Consider the following 17,327-nt stretch of genomic DNA (forward strand, 5'->3'; position numbering starts at 1 on the left):
CCTGGGTACGTGAAACTTATTTTTCTTTTACAAGGTTAAAGAGTACGGAGGCTGCCATATTTATTTCCTTTAAATCAATACTAGTTGCCTGGCAACCCTTCTGTTCTATTTGCCTGCAATAGTGTCTAAATAACAGCAGAAACAAGCATGAAGCTAATCCAGTCAGATCTGACAATAATGTCAGAAACACCTGTTCTGCTGCATGCTTGTTCAGGGTCAATGGCTAAAAGTATTAGAGGCAAAGGTTCAGCAGGACAGTCAGGCAACTGTTATTGCTTAAAGAGAATCTGTATTGTTAAAATCGCACAAAAGTAAACATACCAGTGCGTTAGGGGACATCTATTACCCTCTGACACAATTTCGCCGCTATTAAAAGTGGTTAAAAACAGTTTTAAAAAGTTTGTTTATAAACAAACAAAATGGCCACCAAAACAGGAAGTAGGTTGATGTACAGTATGTCCACACATAGAAAATACATCCATACACAAGCAGGCTGTATACAGCCTTCCTTTTGAATCTCAAGAGATCATTTGTGTGTTTCTTTCCCCCTGTTCTCATGCACTGAAGTTTCAGGGTGCTCTTTTCTTCCTGCAAACAGCTTTGCCCATGTCTGTAATCTTCAGTATGTGAAAGCCCAGCCAGCTCAGAGGACGATTTATCCAGCTTGTAAAAGATAAGAGAGAAGCTGCTCTAATCCTAAATAACACACAGGCAGTGTGCATACAGGGGCCTGGAAAGGGGAGTTCATAGCAGAACCACAACACTGAAGAACTTGGTAGCCTTCCAGACACAGGCCGACAAGTCTGACAGGGGAAAGATACATTGATTTATTACAGAGACAGTGATAGTATAAAGTGCTGCAGTAAGCCAGAACACATTAGAATAGCTTTTTGAACTTGTAGGATGATAAAAAACAGGATGCAATTTTTGTTACAGAGTCTCTTTAAAAAGGAAATAAAATATGGCAGCCTCCATATCAGTCTCCCTTCAGTTGTCCTTTAAGGTTCACTTTAACCTACAACTGACCTAACTTTTCTAATTTGTGAGATACCTAAAGCAATTAAATTTGCCGTATATTCCATCCTTTGGTGAAATATCACTAGGTCCTATCATAGTATATTCAAAAAAGGTATTAGACTTAAACTTTGGTCACCCACCACTGAAGTACAATGCCCGCCTAGCACCGCTCTTCACATGCGCCACTTGTGGCTATAGGTTGGGAGAAGTTTACATTAGATTGCCCTCCAAGAGTAGCGTCTTGTCTCAGACTGGGGGGGGGGGGGCCAATGTAGATTGCTGGTGGTCTGCTGGAGCCTAGTATCCAGTGTTTTTATTAACCAAATGGTGGAAAAATCACTTTGCATGATGCTTAGACATGAAGATATAGAGCATGGTAATACCAGAAGAATTCTAGAAAACAGTAAAAACCTCAGAACGGTGCCAAACCATCCCCACACTAGTAAGATTTTTACTGCTCTGTTGCTATTGGGATCCTTTCCATTCACTTTCTGTCCTCTACACCAGCTAATGGTAAAAAGTAACACAAAACAGGAAAGGCCACGGGCTCTAACCTTTCCCTCTCTACCTACTTTATTTTTTTTGTAATACAGACTACTTATAATAAAAAAAAAAAAAAGTTTGTTGACCAAACCACAGGCAGCCTTCATCAATGGACAGGAAAGCAACACTATGCTGATGAAGTCATCACCGTTTTTACCTCCAGTCAGCAAATTCTCAGTTGTAGACTGACAACACTGCACAATGCAACAGGGCTATTTCACTTATTTATATCAAACTACGTGAGAAATCTTCTGGTTACTAAAGTGGTATTACACTCAAACTTCATCTATGGTCCAAAGCATTAAACACAGCATTAAATTAACAGCTAAAACCATCTGACTATTTTCCAAGGTACTGGAAGGGTTAAAATTCAAGTGGTTAAACGATTTAGCTGCTAATTGATAAGCTTGCCTTTGCTGACTAGCATTATCAGATTGTTTTGGAATTGTTAAGGTGGCCATACACTGGCCCGATTCGCGGGCGTTTCGACAGCAGTTTCGATCCTGGGATCGAATCTGCTGCCAATCGTTCGCGCTAAACGCACCCGCCGATCCGATTTCCTCCCGAAATCGGCCCGTCGATCGCGCCGTGCGGGAAATTACCCTCGATCGCCCGCGGGTAGGGAGCGCGTCGCTAGCGGCGGCCGATCCGGTATACATTACCTGACGCTGGCTCCCGGGCGTCTTCTCCGCATCTTCTCTGCGCTGCACCCGCTCCATCCCGGCGCTTCCTGTCACTGCAGTGACCAGGAAGTTCAAATAGAGGGCGCTCTATTTGAACTTCCTGATCACGGAGTGACACAGGAAGCGCCGGGATGGAGCGGGTGCAGCGTGGAGAAGATGCGGAGAAGATGCCCGGGAGCCAGCGTCAGGTAATGTATGCGCGGGGGGGGGACAGGCGGCAGCTCCACAGATTGTGATCGGTTTCAGGCTGAAATCGATTCACAATCTGTTTGCAGTAAAGGCAGCCATACGATCCCTCTCTGATCAGATTCGATCAGATAGGGATCTGTCAGCTGGTCGATCTAATGGCAAATCGACCAGTGTATGGCTACCTTAAAACTATGTAAACAAGACAGAAATGTACGCCAGCAACCACCTGGGGCATGTGTGTTGACAGAGGACAAAGCAAGCGGTGGACAGACAGGTAAAAGTATTCACGTACAGGGCGTGGGGGGCACATTTTAAAATAGGGGGAAAAGCAGATTGGTGGACACGTCGTCACAAGCAGGGCTGTGGAGTCGGAGTCTGTGATTTCATCAACTGAGGAGTCGAAGTCGAATGATTTTTGTACCAAACCCTAAGTTCTGGTAAGTATTAGCCTAAGGAGTCGGAAGTCGATGAATGGGAGCCATTTTGGGTACCTGGAGCTGGCGTTAGTGATTTCAAAAACTGAGGAGTAGGAGGATTTTTGTACCGGCTCCACAGCCCTGGCTGGTCACAAGGCCGATTCCCGCAAGATTTCATGCTAAAATCAATCGGGAATTGGCCTGCGGTGTATGGGCAAGCAACAGATCTCTCCCCAATAAGCAGCGTCGGAGTGGGAGATGGTAAAGCTGAGGAAATCCATTTGCTGGCCAAGCAGCAGTAATCAGGTGTTGCAGCTCACAGTGAAGACTTGCTGCAGGTTTCTGTTAGGAGAGATAACACAGGGTTAGAGTGGGTCCACACTAGACCCGGTTGCAGGACGGACACTGCAGTCCGGATCAGGGGAAGTACCCACCGTACTGCAAACTGATGAAAGTGCATCAGTTTTGCATCAGTTTCCGTTCAGGTCTTTCCCTGACAGAAAACGTCTCCATCATTAGGAAGGAGTGGGAGGATTTTTTTGGGCCAATCATAAAGCTCAGGCTATCCGTTTTAACATCCGTTTTTTGCCTGTGGAGCTGGAGATGCGTTTTCTCATTACTTTCACTACACCCTGCGTGTATCCGTGGTCCTGATCCGTTGCGTGAAAATGCAGCAGATCCGGACCTTCCGTTCAGGTTTTGAAAACGGATCCCCGCAAATGCAGACAGATCCGTTTTTTACTTGGGTGAGGCTGGCTGCTATTTTCAACATTAGTATCCGGGACTCCGTTTTTCATCAGGTTTGAAAAACGCAGCCACGGATACGTCTCCGGACCTAGTGTGGACTGGCTCTTACTGCTGCTTGGCCAGCAGGTGGATTTCTAAAGTTTTTCCATGTCCCAGTCCGACACTGCCGAAAAGATTCTATCACAGAGATCTGTCCCTTTGTCGATCTGCCCATGCATCCTCTGATGTATGGACACCTTTGATCTCCTTTATTTGCCCAGTAATTACTTAATTAGGAATCTGACAATTTGTCCTGCAGGCAATATCAAATAGTTTCAGTGAGGTGTTAAGCTTCATCTACATGGTACAATTTTCCATCAGACAGATTTATTAGATAGATTTAATAAGAAATTGCATCGTGTGTAGACGTCCAAATAGTTTCAGATCAATTTTGGGATAGATTTTGCTTTGGCAAGTACCCAAAATCTATAGCAAAATCTAATGCAATCCGATTGGAAAGGTTAGAAATTATCTAATAGATCCGATCTGACGGAAAATTGTACCGTGTAGATGAGGCTTTAAGACTACTCTGATGTAATTTCAGTGCAGATTAACCACTTCAGCCTACAGTGTCGAAAATCTTATGCATCCGAGCAAAGATCACCTCCCATTTATTCGCCAATAACTTTATCGGTACTTATCACAATTAATTGATCTATATCTTGTTTTTTCCGCCACTAATTAGGCTTTCTTTGGATAGTACATTTTGCTAAGAATTATTTTTTTCTAAATCCATTTTAACAGGAAGATTAAGGCCCGGTTCACATTAGCGGTCGCCGTCCGGAATCGCCGTGCCGGAGCCGGACCGCATGCAGAACGGACGGAACGGACGCACGGCATAGCAATGAAAGCCTATGCGTCCGTTCACATGCGTCCGTTTCGTCCGGACCGGATCCGGACTCCGGCATAAGACCCAACATGCGCTATTTTTTGGTCCGGCTCCTCCGGCAGCCGTATCCGGAGCGGAGCCGGACTGCACCATCCGGCCAATACAAACCAATGAGAACCGGAGAGCGCACAACACACTGGCTAAAAATCCGGATGTTCTACCCCACTTCCTATGCGTATTGTAGCGGCGATTTTGGATGGGGACACATGGGCAAGCATTTTGGAGTGGAGCAGCAGTGACTTTAAACGTGCTGGAGATGTTGGCAGTATGTCGGAGGTGGAGGTGAGTGCTAAACAGCGGAGGGCCTGATTCCACAGGTCCACCTTCTGCTGACCTCCCAGACCCCAACATTTTTATTCGGTTTCTGCTATCTTTTGCCAAACGGATCCGGATCGCATCCTGATGAACACCTGATGCAACCTGACCGGATCAGAACCGTACGGTTCCGATCCGGACAGGTCATCCGGTCCGTTTGGCAGGGAACCGCAAGTGTGAACCGGCCCTGAGAAATGGAAAAAAAAATCATTATTTCTGTTTTAGGCTATTATAGTTGAAAATTAATGCATGCTACCGTAATTAAAACTCATGTATTTTAATTGCCCATTTGCCCCGGTTATTACACCGTTTAAATTATGTCCCTATCACAATTTATGGCGCCAATATTTTATTTCAAAATAAAGGTGCATTTTTTTTACATTGTAATTTTTATTTTTTATTAAAAAATGTATTTGGGTAATTTTTGGTGTGGGAGGGAAACAGATAATTTTAAATGTAAAAAATGTATGTGGGTGTAGTCTACTATTTGGCCACAAGATGGCCACAGTCAAAAAATTCCTGGAGCGTACGATCACGCTACCAGGAACTACAAGGAGGCTTTTTTTTTTTTTTTTTTTAAATATCGCCGAGCTCTCGGATTAGAGAGCGTTGTTTTTTTCTGCGGGGGACTTAGATTAGTGAATGGGAATTATATTCCCATTTACTGATGGGGGGGGGGGTTATCAGCGGCACAGTCTATCTGGACGGATATATCCGTCCAGATAGACTTTAGTGGTTAATGAGACTAAAAATTTTCAGCCTTATTTCTTCTATCCTATAAGTTCCTATACCTGTTTTAACCCCCTTGCTGTTCCAATTATTGCAGCAAGGGGGCAGCGCAGCACCCTTTTTTTTTTTTAAAGCTAGCCTAGCGCTAGCTACATGATAGCCGCTGAGCAGCGGCATCCCCCCACCCACTCCGATCGCCTCCAGCGATCTGCGCAAGCAGGAAATCCCGTTCAGAACGGGATTTCCTGCAAGGCTTCCCCCGTCGCCATGGTGACGGGACGCCACTGACGTCATAGTGAGTCCCGATCCACCCCTCAGCGCTGCCTGGCACTGATTGGCCTGGCTGCGCAAGGGATCTGGGGGGAGGGATGGGGCAGCACGACGGGTAGCGGCAAATCGGCGGCGATCGAGTTATGCACGCAGCTAGCAAAGTGCTAGCTGTGTGCAATTAAAAAAAAAAAAAATTGTGAAGCAATTGTGTGAGCAATCCTCCTGCGCAGGTTACCTCCAGCTCAGCTCGGGATAACCGGCAAGTAGGTTAATGTGGTCTGGATTACTGCATCCTTTTCTAGTTTTCTGTAATATATCTAATATTCTCTTTGTCAAGCTTTGTCGACCCAGGGAGGAAAGGCCTGCCTCTGTTGTAAGGGGGACAAGTTATGCACGCCTCCTCCAGGCTCCGTGTGCCGTGTTTATTCCTCACAGTGTCCCTGCTCTCAGTTTCAGCTTGTCTGTGTCATGCAGTTTGTGATGCTGAGGGGGAGGGAGCTGCCTGTCATGCTGAGAAACTGAGAATCCCAGACTTGCGTTGGGCATTTCACCGCGTTAGTCCCGCAGGGCAACCGCTTTGCGGGGTTGGTTTTTAACCCTGCATAGTTTGGCATGCGAAAGCAAATGCATTTTTGCATGAGCATTGCCTCATGAATAGCCAATAAGGCCAAATTTGCAAAGCCAGATAAAAGTCAGGTGTTCACTTGGTGTTTAATGCACACATTCAATCCTTTGTGTAAGCATTTCACATTTCTATCCCCCCTTTGGAGGCGGGTGGTGGATGGCTTGTTCTAGGTGGTGTGAGCTGTCTGTGCCAGTCACCCCCCCCCCCTCTTGGAGTGCTGCGTGTGAGCCAACCCCGAGGTTCTACAAGCTTGGGGTGACCCATGCTTCACTCCTTTCTTGTGTGTTGCACCCAAATCATGCTCAGCAGCAAAACGCAATAGACGTTAAGGTAAGTGCCTGTTTTTAATTTAGGAGGTGGGTGCGGACGGCCCTCCCCGGCGTTGGCAACGCTTGGGGGGGGGGGGGTGTCGCCTGCGCCCCCCAGCCTTCTCCTCCGGGGTGCCGCTGTGGTCTCTGGGCAGTGAGAGACATTGGGGTCCCGCGGCCCCCCGGTTGTATAGGGGCATTAGGAAGCCTCCCCGTGGCACTCCTGGATAGTGCTATTGAAGCATGAACTAATTTCCGCAGGGCAACCGAAATTGGTCACATTGTCGGTCGGCATGCACTTGGCTGCACCGATTTTCATCCAATTTGATTATAATTATCAAATCGGATGGTCGATCGGCCACCAAGTCAACTGCTGTATGGCCACCTTTATAGTGTTTCATATTCTTTTTCTTTTTTTCACTGTGTTTAATGCATTAAGGCAAAAAAAAAAATATACCGTATTTTAAGTGTAATTCCACTTAAATGAATACAAAATACAGCTGACTCAAAATACATAAACTGCACATTCCAGAAGATTGTTCTAAAGAAATAAAGAGTCAGGGAGCTGAGGCCAGGAACATGGTTGCCTGCAGCTCCACTTCTCCAGAACATATGATACAAGCTGCAAGTACCTGTGTTGTCTTTCCAGAACCAGTCTCTCCAACCAAGACAAAGCTCTGGTTTCTGGTAAGGATGTCTGTAAACCGTTCCTTGTACTCCCACACCGGCAACTGAAGCCGCTTCTTTAAGATCTCGTAGTACCGTGGTGTGTGGGGCAGGTTGGTGAATGGATTGATGCCTTGAGGAAGTGCTGCTGGCTTCACAGATGGAAGTGCAACAGCTGCAATAAACGGGGTATTGGCTGCACCACGTGTATCCTTGTCCCTTTCACGATCTCTGTCCCTGTCACGATCCCGGTCGCGATCCTTGGATCTGTCATCTCTTTCTCGGTCTCTGTCTTTCCTAGAAATCAAACATGAAAACAAAATGTAACTGACAAAATATTTTAAGTGCAAAGGCAGTTTTTTAAGATTTGTCCATGCCTGCGCTACACCCCTTTAGGCCATGTTTACAGTGGTCTGGTGCGGTTTAAAGAGACACTGAAACGAAAAAAAAAAATATGATATAATGAATTGGTTGTGTACTATGAATAATTACTAGAAGATTAGCAGCAAAGAAAATATTCTCATATTTTTATTTTTAGGTATATAGTGTGTTTTCTAGCACTGCATCATTCTCTAATATGTGCAGATTACACAACACACTGCATTCAAAATGATTCTTTCAGAGCAGTCTGTGAACTAATGACCTCTCCTCTAGCAGATAAAAAGAAAACTGTTCACTTATAGTTGAGATAATAAAAGTCAGAAGACAGCCATCTCCACAACTTTGAAAGTCGTAGAGATTAATGGCTTTTTTGCATAGAGATGACAACTGTAGTTTCTTAACTCTTCCTGTACTGGAAACAATTACACTGATGTATCTGATCTTAATGTTTTATTTCTTAGCTGTGCTACACATACAAATCATAATTTTTTTTTTCGCTTCAGTGTCTCTTTAACAGTCAGTTTGCAACAGGGCTTACCAGATTACACAACCTACGTGTCATTTACAGTGCAGAGGTAGCTTTGCAGTATAGGTTATGCATGCAGTGCGTTACCACTAAACACGCAAGTTAACCGGTACGGTGAAGCATACTTTTCATTGACTGTATGCGATGCAACATGGCCATAACGTGCCAAATGACTTTCATTCTATTGTGTTGTGTTTCTGTTATACAGGGAATAAAACATGAAGGTCCTACTATGAAAGTAGCCGAAAGAGGACATATTCCAGAACACAAAATAGAATCAACAAAAGTATTGGGACAACCCTCCCAATCACTGAATTCAGGTGTCAATCACTCCCATTGCCATAGGTGCACAAAATCACGCATCTGGAGACGCATTCTACTTGTGCAAACATTTGGGAAAGAATAGGTCGCTCTCAGGAGATCAGTAAATCCCAGTGAGGTACTGTGATGCTACCTGCACTGTATAGAAAGTACATGAGTGACTTTTTTTGCTATTTAAAGTTTCACGGTCAACTTGTTTGTTGTAATATAATAACGTGAAAGTTATTGGAAACAACTAAGCCACAAATTGAGAAGCCACGTAAAATCAGAGTATACCAAGACCCGGCTGGCACACAGATATCCAAATATTTCATGCTGAAATAGATTGAGTGGGTGGAAGGAATTGATCAGATAGATCCCTCTCTGATCAGATAATGATCTGAGAGGGATCTATCTGCTGTCCATATCGACCAGTTTATGGCCATCTTTGGTCCCAGAAAAAATGCATGTTCTCCGCACAAAAATTCATGCAATCAGGCAACTGACATGGTTGATAAGGGAATGAAGATGGCAGCCTCTGTATTCCTCTCACTTCAGGCTCCCTTTAAATGACTGGTAAAATACTTTTCTCTGAAGGGTAAATCTAATGAAGCAATTTTAGCATGAAGACTTAAGGTGGCCATACACTGGCCCGATTCGCGGCCGTTTCGACAGCAGATTCGACCCTGGGATCAAATCTGCTGCCAATCCTTCGCGCTAAACGCACCCGCCGATCCGATTTCCTCCCGAAATCGGATCAGTCCGTCGATCGCGCCGTGCGGGAAATTACCCTCGATCGCCCGCGGAGGGAGCGCGTCGCTAGCGGCGGCCGATCAGGTATACATTACCTGACGCTGGCTCCCGGGCGTCTTCTCCGCATCTTCTCTGCGCTGCACCCGCTCCATCCCGGCGCTTCCTGTCACTGCAGTGACCAGGAAGTTAAAATAGAGGGCGCTCTATTTGAACTTCCTGGTCACAGAGTGACACAGGAAGCGCCGGGATGGAGCGGGTGCAGCGTGGAGAAGATGCGGAGAAGATGCCCGGGAGCCAGCGTCAGGTAATGTATGTGAGGGGGGACAGGCGGCAGCGGCGGCTCCACAGATTGTGATCGGTTTCAGGCTGAAATCGATTCACAATCTGTTTGCAGTAAAGGCAGCCATACGATTCCTCTCTGATCAGATTCGATCAGATAGGGATCTGTCAGCTGGTCGATCTAATAGCAAATCGACCAGTGTATGGCTACCTTTAAGGTGGCCATATATCAGGCGACTTGGAGGCTGATCGACCATTCGATTACTATAGTCGAATCGGATGAAAATCGGTGCCGCCAAGTGCATGCCCAATGGACTATGCAAACAATTCTGGGCTAAAACTGGTTGCATGAATCAGTCTGACATGCTGCAAGGTGTAGAGCCGACTTGCTCATTTGGGTGCCCGGTGCTAACAGCGAGTGATATCTGGATGAGCCACAATAACCCCGACGCTACCCCCATCCTAATGTGCAATGTGCCCCCAGTGCACTATACATTACCTGTCCGGAGCCCATCGCTGTCTCCGGGCGCAGTCCTTGGTCCACACACCTGCCCCACGTGGTTGCCGGATAATGTGGGCACGTGTGTGGTGTCACCACGGACCAGGTGATGTATAGTGCATTGGGGGGTATCCAGTGGTGTATGGGCAGCCGCATCAGCTTTGATTAGAGAGAGATTGGTCTCTTGGTCCAATCTGCCCATCATACCTAGATGTAAGGCTACCTTTAAATTACAAATGTCCTAGTGACTGATGCATGAATTAAGCCCAGTTACACTTTTAAAGTGAAAGCTTGAAACAGGTAAACTAAGAAAAAACTAAGACCAGCAAGTGCATAGCTGAAAGCAACAAAGCATGGTTCTTAGACCAAGAATGGCTCTATGACAGAAAATTTGTAGTAAGGCCACAATGTTCACTGGTCGGCCAGGTTTGTGTAGGGATATGAAGCTAAGCACTTCTCTCTACTCCCCTGTAGGCACTTTGAAGCCAGACCCATAGACAAAAGAAAACCAGAGAGAAGGCACAAATAATTACACACCAACCGTGCTGTCATTTTTCCTTACATAATTACTCTACATTTCTATTAAAAGAAATTATATTTTACCCTTATGCATTGGGAAAGGAAACTGAGGCAAAATACTGGCCAACTATTCAGTTATACTTAAAGGGGTTCTGTTGCCCTTTTAAAAAGCAAAAACTGCCACTTACCTGGGGCTTCTATCGCCCCCTGCTGTTCAGTGTTCTCCCCAGAATTCTTTTCCAGCCGGGTGGCATGAAATAGTAGCCGGGTGGCATGAAAAAGTAGCCGGGTGGGTTGAGATAAAAATGCAGGGCAACTCTGCTTACAGCATAGGAGGAAGTGAGGAGGTGAGCCGATAACAGCGCTGTACTGCGCAGTAAACTCCCGCTGACGCACTTCTATTCATCTAGTTAGACAAATAATTACACCGGTGGCGGGGAATGGCAGATCGGAAGAGAACAGTGCGGGACATTCCAGCTGCAAGGGGGGGGGGGGGGGGGGGGGGGCGATAGAAGCTCCAGGTGAGTGGCAGTTTTTGCTTTTTAAAAATGCAACAGAACCCCTTTAACCTCCCTGGCATTACGATTATTTCCAGATTTAGGGTCTAAAAGCCACGTCATTTTTTCACAAGCTTTCAGACGCTAAAAACAAGAGGAAAAAAAAATACCACACCACAAAGATCTGCAGCAGCTCCTGCATACAACTCAGGCCAGGCATTAGTATTACCACTCTGAGCTGCGGATTTCCATCCCGAGCCTCATCTATAATGATTCCCGAGCAAAGCCAGACTGAATGCCCAGTCGCGGATTTTATCAGGGCTGATAAGCAAGCTGAGCAGCGAAGAATGAAACAGAAAGCAGTGTAGGTGTTTTCTCTAATGTTCCCATTGATATACAGTGATGTGAAAAACTATTTGCCCCCTTCCTGATTTCTTATTCTTTTGCATGTTTGTCACACTTAAATGTTTCTGCTCATCAAAAACCGTTAACTATTAGTCAAAGATAACATAATTGAACACAAAATGCAGTTTTAAATGATGGTTTTTATTATTTAGTGAGAAAAAAAAACTCCAAACCTACATGGCCCTGTGTGAAAAAGAAATTGCCCCCTGAACCTAATAACTGGTTGGGCAACCCTTAGCAGCAATAACTGCAATCAAGTGTTTGCGATAACTTGCAACGAGTCTTTTACAGCGCTCTGGAGGAATTTTGGCCCACTCATCTTTGCAGAATTGTTGCAATTCAGCTTTATTTGAGGGTTTTCTAACATGAACCACCTTTTTAAGGTCATGCCACAACATCTCAATAAGATTCAGGTCAGGACTTTGACTAGGCCACTCCAAAGTCTTCATTTTGTTTTTCTTCAGCCATTCAGAGGTGGATTTGCTGGTGTGTTTTGGGTCATTGTCCTGCTGCAGCACCCAAGATCGCTTCAGCTTGTGTTGACGAACAGATGGCCAGACATTCTCCTTCAGGATTTTTTGGTAGACAGTAGAATTCATGGTTCCATCTATCACAGCAAGCCTTCCAGGTCCTGGAGCAGCAAAACAACCCCAGACCATCACACTACCACCACCATATTTTACTGTTGGTATTATGTTCTTTTGCTGAAATGCTGTGTTACTTCTACGCCAGATGTAACGGGATACGCACCTTCCAAAACGTTCAACTTTTGTCTCGTCGGTCCACAAGGTATTTTCCCAAAAGTCTTGGCAATCATTGAGATGTTTTTTAGCAAAATTGAGACGAGCCTTAATGTTCTTTTTGCTTAAAAGTGGTTTGCGCCTTGGATATCTGCCATGCAGGCCATTTTTGCCCAGTCTCTTTCTTATGGTGAAGTCGTGAACACTGACCTTCATTGAGGCAAGCGAGGCCTGCAGTACTTCAGATGTTGTCCTGGGGTCTTTTTGTGGCCTCTCGGATGAGTTTTCTCTGCGCTCTTGGGGTAATTTTGGTCGGCCGGCCACTCCTGGGAAGGTTCATCACTGTTCCATGTTTTTGCCATTTATGGATAAATGGCTCTCACTGTGGTTCGCTGGAGTCCCAAAGCTTTAGAAATGGCTTTATAACCTTTACCAGACTGATAGATCTCAATTACTTTTGTTCTCATTTGTTCCAGAATTTCTTTGGATCTTGGCATGATGTCTAGCTTTTGAGGTGCTTTTGGCCTACTTCTCTGTGTCAGATAGCTCCTATTTAACCTCCTGGGCGATAATCCCGAGCTGAGCTCGGGTTATGTCACGCAGGAGGATTTCTCAGGCCCTGGTGGGCCAATTTGCATAATTTTTTTCTTGTTCCACGCAGCTAGCACTTTGCTAGCTGCGTGTAACTTCCGATCGCCGCCGCTCGCCGCTGATCCGCCGCTACCCGCCGTGCCGCGCAGTCCCCCCCCCCCCCAGACCCCTTGCACAGACTGGCCAATTAGTGCCAGGCAGCGCTGAGGGGTGGATCGGGACTGCCTCGGACGTCAGTGACATCATCGCGAGAGTCGCCATGGCGACGGAGGAAGCCAAGCAGGAGATCCCGTTCTGAACGGAATCTCCTGCTTGCGCTGATCGCCAGAGGCGATCGGAGGAGGTGGGGGGATGCCGCTGCACAGCGGCTATCATGTAGCTAGCGCTAGGCTAGCTACATGATTTAAAAAAAAAAAAAATTAAAAAAAAAAAGTGCTGCGCCCCCTCCTGGGCGATTTAATTGTATCGCCCAGAGGGTTAAGTGATTTCTTGATTGAAACAGGTGTGGCAGTAATCAGGTCTGGGGGCGACTACAGAAATTGAACTCAGGTGTGATAAACCACAGTTAAGTTATTTTTTTAACAAGGGGGGCAATCACTTTTTCACACAGGGCCATGTAGATTTGGAGTTTTTTTTCTCACTAAATAATAAAAACAATCATTTAAAACTGCATTTTGTGTTCAATTATGTTATCTTTGACTAATAGTTAACGGTTTTTGATGAGCAGAAACATTTAAGTGTGACAAACATGCAAAAGAATAAGAAATCAGGAAGGGGGCAAATAGTTTTTCACATCACTGTATATGGTAAAATACATGAGGGTGCTTCGTCTCTGGTTCACTTTAAAAATACAGTGACTGCTTTATTGAAGCAGCACAAGTAACTAATTTTGATTTATTGGTTTATTTCATTTTTGTGGGCTAAGCACAGCTTTTACTGTACAGGTAGTCCCCAGTTAACGAAAGAGATAGGGACTGTAGGTTCGTTCTTAACCTAAATCTGTTTTTAAGTCGGAACACTGTGCCATCTGTCCCCTGCACCTCCTCTGTGCCCCTGTGTCGCCTCTGCCCTCTGTACCTGCTTATACAAGTTTAAAAGCCATTTTTCTTATAGTTTTTTAAAATTGATTTTCTCAAAAACTGCAAGTCCAATTAGAAAAACATTTTTTTTTTACTTGTTCCCATGGAAACACAGAATCCATGCCGTTCCTATCGGCAGGTAGTTCATAAGTCAGGCATTCGTAAGTCGGGGACTACCTGTATATATAATTTATGATGACTATTATCTGAGAAATAGAACATTTTATCATATTTTCTTGTTTAAAGTGAACCTCCAAACTAAAAATCGACTTAGCAGCACTGAAAAGGCTTTGTGTTTCTTTAACAGTTTCACAGCCTCAGAACTTTGTTTCTCTTATACAAGCCTCATTTTTAGCTGCACAGAAGAAAACTGCCCGGGCTTTTTTCCCCTAATGCTGTGCAAAGCATGATGGGATTTCTGATGTTGTTCTCGTTCTGCTGTTTTGGTGCAATTTTTTTTTTTACATTTTGAATTTGACATTTGAAGCCTAGCGTGTGCAGCTGGGTAATCAGGACACAGGACAGTTGGAACTGTGTCTCCTGCTCCTTGTCACCTCCTTTCAACCAAAAAGATGGCTGCCCCCATGACAAAGATGGCAGCCCCCATGAATCACAAACATTTGCATTTTCTTTTAAAACAGGGTGGGTAAGAGATTATATTACCTATCTATTCTAATTAGCATAACTAATGTAACTTGACGACAGTATGTTTGTTTAGGCTGAAGTTCCCCTTTAATTACAGTTTCAATTTATTAGGAGTAGGTGCATTTTCCCCGACTCCAAGTACCCAAAAATTGCTCCGAATACACAGCCCTGCGAGATAGTGACAAATACATCGCTAATCTCAGGGGGCTATAGCGCGGCATTGTGGGGACACAGAGGAATGTCAGGAAGCAGAGAACATGCCTCTGTGCCTAATCTGCTCCCCCAAAGATCAACCTCGGGTTCTATTTAAGGCTGTCAGCTCATCCAATCACTCGCACAGATTTTCATTCTAGGCTTAGTAGGAGCTGTTATGTGCATGTGGCATTTAATGTAATCAACTTTACTGATACAAGATGGCGTCTGAGGGGTAGCCACGGCCATACAGGGCGCCGGCTCTTATTTTTTATCTCTTTTTGTCTTCACCTTGTCTGCACCTTTTCTCCTGGGCCACCCCATCAGACAACAGCTTCATCGGTGGATCGTTGCCATGTGGCTTAGGTCGCTCCGACAACTTCCTTCTGCAGCTCATGGGCTGCACATGGGCCGCTGCTCTGCCATAATCCCGAAAAATCCTGGAGACCATGTCGGAAGAGACGCTGCAAGGTGAGCCGATGTCCCGATTTCAGAATCCGCATCTCGTGGACTAGTGCACCGCCGCTGCCCGGACAGACCAAGACAACGCCAGGATGCCTTGAGGAAGTCTGTGCGCTGCCGCTCCCCCAGCTGTACAGAGCTGCCATGGCGAAAGTTCCCTCTGGCTCCCACTCCATCAGCTCAGCCAGGGGTGCCTTCGCCGTGCGTGCCTCTCCTCTCCACAGCCAACGGAACAGGCCAAATGTAACCACCGCCGCTGCCACAGGACACCAGCTCTGCTATTACCGCCGCTGCTACGTGGGGGGTCAGGCTGACAGCAACACAGAGCCAAGCCACCGCTCCAGTCCTGGCCTCTCTCCCTGCATGCATGTAGCTGCTCAGTCATGAGGTCAGCCGGGAGACAGCCAGATGCCCCAAGCAAGCCAAGATTTCAGACCCCTAACCTCAGGCCTCCACTGCACGCTGCAAGGCCATCGCAGCCTCCCTCCCTGGATGCATTGCAATACAGCCAGCCATTCCTATGCAGACCACCTGCATTGGAAAAGGCTTTTACCCTTAACGCTAATCTTTGCATCTTTGGCCACAGGGGCAAGAGGCCCAGCCAAGCTTGTTCTTCCCACCATCTGATCTGGACTAGGCAGAAAACCTAAAGGCTAAATTTTTGCAAGCATGGCCACGACTGTCACTCTCCCTCTATGCGGACCCTAGGACTCTCTACTGCTCCTTTTTCTATCTTTCTTCTGTTTCAAAGACATGCAGTGGGGTATCTGTAATTGCTGCAGAGCGCCGAACAGAATGTGGCAGCTCCACTCGACATAGCACTCAGACGGACCCCGCTGGTCCTCCTTCACTGTACTAACGGAATACGTAATTTGTAACGTGCAATGTATATGATGACCTCTTTCAGTGTTCTCCCCAGAAATGTTTTCCAGCCGGGTGGCATTAAAAAGTAGCCGGGTGGTGTGCGAGAGGGGAATGTAGGGCCGGTGCAACTCTGCTTAGGACATAGGAGGAGGAGGAGGCGAGCCAATGTACCGCTAGGTACACACAATGTAATTTTTGAAAGATTTACTGTCAGATCGACTATTTCCAACAAGTTCGATCTGATTTCCTGCTCACTTCTATGGGAAATCGGGTGAAAAATTGATCTGAAATCAGATTGGAAATAGTCGATAAGACAGTAAATCTGTCAGAAAATTGCATCGTGTGTACTTAGCATTAGGGAGAGATTGTATTAGATTATGGTGCTCAGGTCCCTTTTAAAGAGAACCAGAGATGAAGAAGAAACAGATTTATACATACCTGGGGTTTCCTCCAGCTCCATAAGCCTGGATCACTCCCACGCCGCCTTTCTCCGCTGCCTCTATCCGCCGGTACCGGGTCCCGTCATTTCCTCCGGTCGAGCCAGTCGACGCAAGCGCAGTGTGCTCCCTCTGTACTGCGCAGGCGCAGGCGTACAGAGCCGGAGGGAGCTCCTGTGGATGTGGAAGACTGGTCGCGTCCGGCGGAAGTGACGGGACCCGGTACCGGCGATAGAGGCAGAGGAGGATGGCGGCGTGGGAGCGATCCAGGCTTATGGAGCTGGAGGAAGCCCCAGGTATGTATAAAATCTTTTTCCATTTTTAAGCTTTCCCTCGTCTCTGGTTCCCTTTAAAGCAGACCTGAACTCAGAACTTCCTCTCTCCTCTAAAAGATAAGCAACAACAAACGTTCAGTATCATAACATAATGCCAGGTGCCAGGTAGGTAGAGGTGGCACCCTGAAGCTGTGTGAAGCAGGTTGAAGGCTGAGCAGTACATGGATCAGAGCCGACATATCCTTCAGTGGGGATATCACAAGGAAGATCTACACCAGAACTCACTGCAGTGTGTTTGCTGAAGGGGGAGGGGGAGCAATACAAACAGGACACAAGCTGGGGGAGACACAGACACCACAGGAGAGCAGATAAGTCTTCAGAGATCTGCATTTGTTTTTTTTTCTAACTTTCAGTTAAGCAGCAGAGGACAGACGAGTGCACAGGAGA

General features: G+C 46.1%; 1 protein-coding gene across 2 annotated transcripts in view; it reads right to left on the reverse strand.

The window, feature by feature from the left end:
• Positions 1-17,327, reverse strand: part of DHX15 (DEAH-box helicase 15) — an 81,015-nt gene that overhangs the window by 50,163 nt on the left and 13,525 nt on the right. For both annotated transcript variants that reach the window (XM_068278121.1, XM_068278129.1), the window contains exon 2: positions 7,403-7,733. In XM_068278121.1, the coding sequence (XP_068134222.1) occupies positions 7,403-7,733 (331 nt within the window). The remainder of the gene's footprint in view (positions 1-7,402; positions 7,734-17,327) is intronic.

The sequence above is a fragment of the Hyperolius riggenbachi genome, chromosome 1 (assembly GCF_040937935.1).
Source record: "Hyperolius riggenbachi isolate aHypRig1 chromosome 1, aHypRig1.pri, whole genome shotgun sequence".
NCBI classification, from domain to species: Eukaryota; Metazoa; Chordata; class Amphibia; order Anura; family Hyperoliidae; genus Hyperolius; species Hyperolius riggenbachi.